The 7,055-nt window shown below is 30.5% G+C and overlaps 1 protein-coding gene across 1 annotated transcript; it reads right to left on the bottom strand.

Annotated features, from left to right (window-relative positions):
- On the bottom strand, positions 1–5,384 carry LOC121213860 (metal tolerance protein 10). Its single transcript, XM_041087101.1, has 6 exons — positions 5,046–5,384; positions 1,414–1,526; positions 1,047–1,292; positions 879–959; positions 564–794; positions 1–483 (listed from the first exon to the last, which is right to left on the bottom strand). The coding sequence occupies exons 1-6, from the start codon at positions 5,221–5,223 to the stop codon at positions 139–141; spliced, it is 1,194 nt and encodes a 397-aa protein (XP_040943035.1). The 5' UTR covers positions 5,224–5,384; the 3' UTR covers positions 1–138.
- Between the last annotated feature and the right edge of the window lie 1,671 nt (positions 5,385–7,055).

Consider the following 7,055-nt stretch of genomic DNA (forward strand, 5'->3'; position numbering starts at 1 on the left):
TGATATAATAAGACAAGTAAAATTATGTAGCATTTGGGACTACAACCAGGAGAGACGCTAAGGGGTGAACAAATTATGAAGTATGAAAGCACAATAATGAGGTTGGGAGATCAAACCACACCGATTCAAGCATCGGACTCAGACCATGGTCTTATGTTCAGGCCTATGTGTAAACTCAAAATCGATATGCACAAAGGCTCGCTCAACTTCTGGTAGCTGCTCTAGCTTCTCCTGCAGTTTCTCACCAATGTTGTGTGCTTTGTTCAGCAGCATGTCTTCAGGCAACACTATGTCAACCTCCACAAAGTAATGGGAACCAAATGTATATGCCCTTACTGTGTCAATGTGCTGTATCTCTTCATGGTGGTTCCATATCAGATACGTCAATTTTGCTAGAAAATCAGGTGGTGCGCTTCTTCCAATTAGTGACCATACATTCTCAATCACTGTTCTGGCCCAGGTACTCATCGTGTATAGTGCTATCTGCAATTATGAAACAATGAGCTAATAAGCATATTAGTAGCATGCATGTGATTGAGAAGGAAATATTTTATTTAACTCACAATTATAGCTCCAGTTGGATCAATCCACCAGCGGAAATGAATAGCTAGAACAGCTGTTGCTAAACCAACAGAGTTAGTAACCACATCGAAGAAATGATCCTGCGCGTAGGCTCTAACGATTTCGTTTTTGAACTGCCGGCAATAGACCATGAGGACGAACTTCACCACCGTCACGAAAACCATAATCCCGATCATCCATTTCTCTTGCATGTGATTGATCTCCGGGTGGGACTATACAAAAGGAACCAAATGAGTAAAAACGTTGTGGCCAATGGCCATACCAAAATGACTTGATGGTAGCTGAGTAGCACACACCTTTGCAATCAGTTCCCTGACAGACTCCAGCAATATTTGTAATCCTAGAGTTGCCATTACTGAAGCAAAAACAATGATACCCTGGACAGTCAAAGCTTGGTTAATAGACATATTTGTGGTGACAGGAAAGAAATATATATACATTTATTTTATCGAGAAATAACTTACAACGGGCTGCATTCGTTTCTTTCCAATTGGATAGTGATATTGATTGGGGGTTCTCATGGCATGCGCAGTGAACCATAGAATAAATCCCGACAGGAGATCCAAGAGTGAATCCAAAGTTGATGCAATGACTGCCAAAGATTTGCTTTCAATAGAGGCAAATACCTTGGCACCAAAAAGCACCAAATTGGCAGCGTTAGACGCATGAACTGCCATCCTCTCACTCCTTTCAAGTTGCTTCATTTCATCCTGAATACAGCGAGGTATTCACTATTAATATAACATTTACAATGCATTGATTTGTTGAGTTGTATTTGATGTTTAAGGCATAATGAGAAGCAGAGGTAAAAACCAGCGAAGAAGAAACAACCTCGGTTAGGCTATCGGGCAAACAACCCATCTCATTCATGGTCTCCATCTCATTAAATCCTGCAAGGAGCCTTTCTTGCTTTTTGTAGTACTCTGAAACCTTCCGCTGTTTCTCTGAATGAAAGGGAACCCAAAAATAACCATAACATCATTACAACAAGTCTTCATTAATTACTACATGGGAAACAACATAAGGTAATAACGAAATCAGAGTTATATGTATCATACAATATCGTCCGTATCTATTGACACATATTGATTTGAAAATTATCAACGTTTAAAAATTATCAAATTTGACCTTAAACATTTCGAAAAGAGTTAAATTGTTGTTTTTAAATTATTTGTTGACATGATAAATAAGACAAATAATGTCATGTTGGCATGAAATATACTAAGATCGTCATGCAGGTTATCATGTTAATATCGTTAAAATTTTAATGTTTTAGTCAATATTTTTTAGTGTTGTTTGAACTGGATTGAATCGATCGGTCGGACCAATTGAATCAGGAACCAATCAAGGACCAGTCTAGAGAGTAGCTTTGAATCGGTTAGATCGGGAACCGACTAAAATAGATTAAAAAAATAAATTTATAATACTTTTTTAATCATACTAATTGGACCGGTCAAAACGATCGAACTAGCAAATTAGTGACCTAATCAATTTGATCATTGATCCGATTTGAATAACATCACATTTCTATTAAAAATACATTTTAACGTTTTTAAAAGATTAATAAATAAATTTAACTAAAAAAAAGCTAAAACATCAAAAGATGTAAAGTTAAATTAAGGGCTAATATCAATAATGTAGGATTGTGGTTTTAGGTACCACTCATACCTACTTGGGCCGGTTTATACCCGCTAGCTGGTATTAATCTATAACAAGTTTTCTTTTTTAAAGGCAATTTTAACTGTTTTTATTTATTTCATAATTAAATTTAAAATAAAATATGATTTTGGCATTTAATTAATATTTTAAAGTATTTTTTATATTTATTTAAGTTGAAAATTAAATATTTAAAAATTTAAAAATTTTATTGGGGTATTAACATATTTATACATATTGGATTGATGTATCTTTACATGTGTACATAATAATATACGTCCAGAAAAAAAAATATGTTCGTAAAATACATCAATATCTAGAATAGATGTTGGCCAGCTTCTTCCTGACTGTCTATGTTGCAATCAGAAGATTTCCTTTACAGCTAGCAAATGCATACACAAAATCTTGAGATGCTTTTTTTCTTTTCATGATGAATTATTTTCATCCTTTAACTTTAAGGGAAAAAAAAGTTTTTTTTTTAGTTTTTTTTAATAATCTTATTATAAGTTCTGATCATATTTGTTAAACTACCAATAATCCCTCTCCAACTCATAAATAATAAGATAATGCGCTTCAACACATTCGAACCCACATCCTCCTGCATTGATAACAATATCTATGTCAATCGAGTTAAAACTCCATTAACTTATCTCTTTTAGTTATTAAATTTGTATTTTTTTGTCAAATTACTCCAAAATAGATAAAAAATAATAATGTTTGTTAACTTTGTTGAAGTGACATACATGTGGATTGCTACGTAGATGACATGTCAACATTTAATTAATTTTTTAAAAATTTAAAATCATTAAAATTATTATTAAACAATATATAAAAATTATTTTAAAAATTAATTAAATACTAACATATTATTTATCTGGTAATCCACATATATGCTTTAATAAAATTAATAAATATTAATTTTTTCATCATTTAATAAAAAATAAAAATTTAAAAAATAAAAACAACTTTGTGTATAAAGTTAAAAGCGGGAAAAAATTCATTATATATATATATATTGTATACATTACAAAAGATCCCATAACTGGTGGCAGCTTAGCATTTTGTTTATAATTTAATTTCAGGTGTAAGAAAAATCAATTTAGGCCTTAGAAATTCACCACAAATACAAGAAATTAAGCTGGATCCTGGATTGTTATTCAATTTTGTCCTAGGTCTCATCTCTTCAGTGTTATTATTATTTATTATATTATTTCATCAAGGGCTGAATTCCCTATAAAACTGCGCTTAATAATGATATTTGCATTTATTGTAGCGCCTAATATTCTATGCTTAGGTTTTTTTTGGTTTGTTTCCTCAATAATATTCTCTGCTTAGTTTATTAAACAACAATGGCCCCTTCCAAAAAAAAAAGGGTTTGCTATGAAATTCATGTTTTTTCTTCTTAATTTTACGTGTTAGGGGAAATGAATCTTTATTGGAAAAATTCTTGAAGTGTTATTTTTTGAGTAGTTAATTTGAACATTGAACGATGAAAATATTATACTTAAGGTATTTATGGTTGATTTCATTGGTGGACTCTAGGTGCTTTGGCAAACTTTATGAATTTTTTGGGTCTCTCTTCAGATTTTTCTAATGACGACGACACTTTAAAGACTTTTCTTAATAAAAGAGTTGATTCCCCCTCAATTGTAGTTCATGACTCATTTTCTCAACAATGTCGTTTCCAATATTCGAATCTATATCTCCTTTTAGAATGTAATGTGTATTAACATTGCACCCAATTAATAGGAGCAAATCACTACTAACACTCAACAGACAACACTCTTACAAATTGAACCTAAAACAATTTCGAAATGAAATAAAGATTGAACCAATGAATCACAATTTAGGTTCAAAATGGTGTAGTTTTAAATAAGCTAATTATTCCTTAGATAGTTAATAAAATAAAAAAAAATTATAAGTTTTGATTTAAGATTATTTTGATGATATATTATTTGGATACATAATTTCATTTTAAAATCAATAGCGATTGTTTTCTTTTTCTTTCTTGTTTTTTTAATATCCTAGAAACTTTATGAATAGAAAAAGAAGATGATGACAAATAAGGCATAAAGCTTTATAAGTGCTAAACCTGACCTAAAAGTTGGAGAGACAATCTAGTAGGGTTCCACTAGCTAATTAGGAAAAATTGCCTGGATCAGTATAAAAAAAAGTGATAAAATTATTAACAAAAATGCATTGATTCTACTAATATTCATCATATGGCAATTAATTCGTTATAAGACTCATCTAATCATTATTAACAATTTCCTTTTGTGGATTGTCAGAAATTCAAATTTCAAGTTGCTACTTAATGACTTACCAAAAAAGTGGAAAGATCATGCAATTTAGGCAAAAATGAGGACTCTGAATTTTTCAGTATCGTTTTGTATATGACTCTTCGCACAAACAAGGACCAGCCAACACTTAGAAATTATGCGAAAACTAAAACAAAATTCTCACAATATTTCTCTCCACAGTAAAGCTGTTGCAACGAAATTCTTCAGAAAAGAGAGAAAAATCTCGTTGCAATTGCATAAGCCAGTATTTCATGTGCAATATCTAATTCCTCCAATCAAGAAAAAAAAAATCAACTAAAGGTTTGGTTGAAAATCAGCTAACCATTAATATGTTACGTTCCTTTCTTTTAAGAAAAAAGACTGGATTCATCGGACTTCTTTCTCTTCACAAGAGAAAAGAGAAATCTAAATTTGGAGTTCAATTCAATACTATGTTGAAAGCATTTGTTGTTCTTCATACATTGCTCTCCTTTTATAGGTAGAAGGGAAGAGAAGAAAGGAACTTACTAGGGGTACAAAGCAGGCGAGAGAAAGGATCGTCCTGAGAGGATAAGCTTTGTTGGGGAAGGCGAAACTCGTCGAGGTTGAGACGCCATGAAGACGACGACCTTTCATCTCGCTGAGGCAGAAGTTCTGTATTGTAATCATCGTTAACGTTGTGGATGCCACTCTCATTGCGCTCCATTGTTATTTTTACTCAACTACTTCCCTAAAACCGCTCCTTCCTTTCCTTATTATATATTTATCACACAAAGTAGGGGAAGAGACAGCTTACCCTGTGTTTCCTCCTATTTTACTCTACACATGACATGCCTTTCTCTTCGTGGATTTTGGTTTTGTTGTTTTCCCACATATTATGGTTACATTGCTCAAGTTTTTAAATGCCTTTTTCAGTTTTTCTTTTCTTTTCATTATATCCAAATATTCTTTTTAAATTTATTTTGCGTACCGATTCCTTTCAAATAGTTTTATGTCACATTAATAATTTTTTTCAAGATGAAAATATTAAAATTTATTATGAAAATGTTGATATGACATAAAATTATTGGAAAAAAGACACAAATGACACAGCATCATTATTTCATACAATCTTTTCCTCCATTGCAACAATATATAAATATTGGTAGCTGGTTTTTTTTCTTTGTAATAAATATCAAATAATATACCATTATTATCATTCTTTTGTGAATAACTACAAAAAGAAATTTGGAAGATTTAGGCATTACAATGCTTAGAAGAGTTTAAAGGGTTATGCATTCTTAAGAACAGTAGTGGATCAAATATGTGCTAAACTCTGTCTACCATAGAAATTAAATTTACAAATTTTTAATGTGCCTCTAAGTAACGTGTTAGAAGCTCTTCAACAAGACAAAGCATGTGATGTATTTTAGCAAAAAAAAAAAAATTACAGCTTTTATTTTCCTCTCTCCGCAAGTTGTCTTTTTTTTTCCTTCAATTTTTTCGAACATTCTTGGAAAACGTATGGATGAACATAAATTAGGCAATATGTGGCTTTTTTTTTATGTATAAAAACAATTATGGGTTGGTTTATTTTTAAAAAAAACAATTGCTTATAATTTACGCAAATTATATATGTAATTTTGGTTTAAATGTTCTTATCTAAATTTACTATAATATTTGGTCATATTTGGTGATGAATGTATTAATTTAGAGAAGATAGTGGAAAATTAGAGATATTAAAGTTGAAATATTTGAGGAAAAAGTGCAGAGTTTAAAATGAAAAGGTGTGGTATGAAATTGAAAACTATTCCTACCCTCTCCTTTGGAGGGTGGTCCAATCTTCCTTGTACACATCCTTCCCCTTCTTTATCCTCTTGTCAAAATCATCTCAACTTTGACAATTGATTTTATTTCCTAAATTTTAATAATTAAGATTTTGAGTATGAGCACAGTTACTTAATGGAGTTGGTATTATTTTTATCATACTAAAACGAAGATTGTGGATTTAAATATAATTAAAAAGTATAATATCCTCTGATTTAAGTAATTGAGGAGTTTATAAATTATATAACAAAATTTCCCTTGAGTCTTTTTTTATCAAGCCATATATGCCTCAAAATATTCTATATATTAGCACTATACTTTTTAAAATTTTAAAAGTTATTGCGAGGAAAATATTTTTAAAGTTTTAAATAATTTTCTAATATAAAACTTGAAAATACTATTAGGTCGATCAACATCAGTCAATGATCAATCAATTCTAGCCAAAGCCAAAGGGTAGTGTTCTATAATTTTTTTATTAATTAAAATATTTTTAAATTTTTATGCTTTTTATTTATTTTTTAAAATTTTTAATCTATTTTTATTGTTATAACATATGGATGCAATGCTACGTGGCACTTTCTAATTGGATTGAAGTGCCACATGGCACATTCTATTGGACCACAATCCAACCAGTGTTTTTTAACGGTAATGTAACTTTAGATAGAGACTAATTTGATTAGATACTAAGAAAAATGGTATACTTTAAACGCCAAATTATACTTTAATTCCTTA

The sequence above is a fragment of the Gossypium hirsutum genome, chromosome D01 (assembly GCF_007990345.1).
Source record: "Gossypium hirsutum isolate 1008001.06 chromosome D01, Gossypium_hirsutum_v2.1, whole genome shotgun sequence".
Lineage (NCBI taxonomy): Eukaryota > Viridiplantae > Streptophyta > Magnoliopsida > Malvales > Malvaceae > Gossypium > Gossypium hirsutum.

What these genes read in the sequence shown, in the direction of transcription:
- LOC121213860 (XM_041087101.1), bottom strand. Translation starts at nt 5,223, where the DNA reads ATGGAGCGCAATGAGAGTGGCATCCACAACGTTAACGATGATTACAAT. An exon ending in TCGCCTGCTTTGTACCCCTA is followed by an intron (nt 1,527 to 5,045) that starts GTAAGTTCCTTT and finishes CCTTTCATTCAG; the next exon opens with AGAAACAGCGGAAGGTTTCA. An exon ending in AGAAACGAATGCAGCCCGTT is followed by an intron (nt 960 to 1,046) that starts GTAAGTTATTTC and finishes TTGACTGTCCAG; the next exon opens with GGTATCATTGTTTTTGCTTC.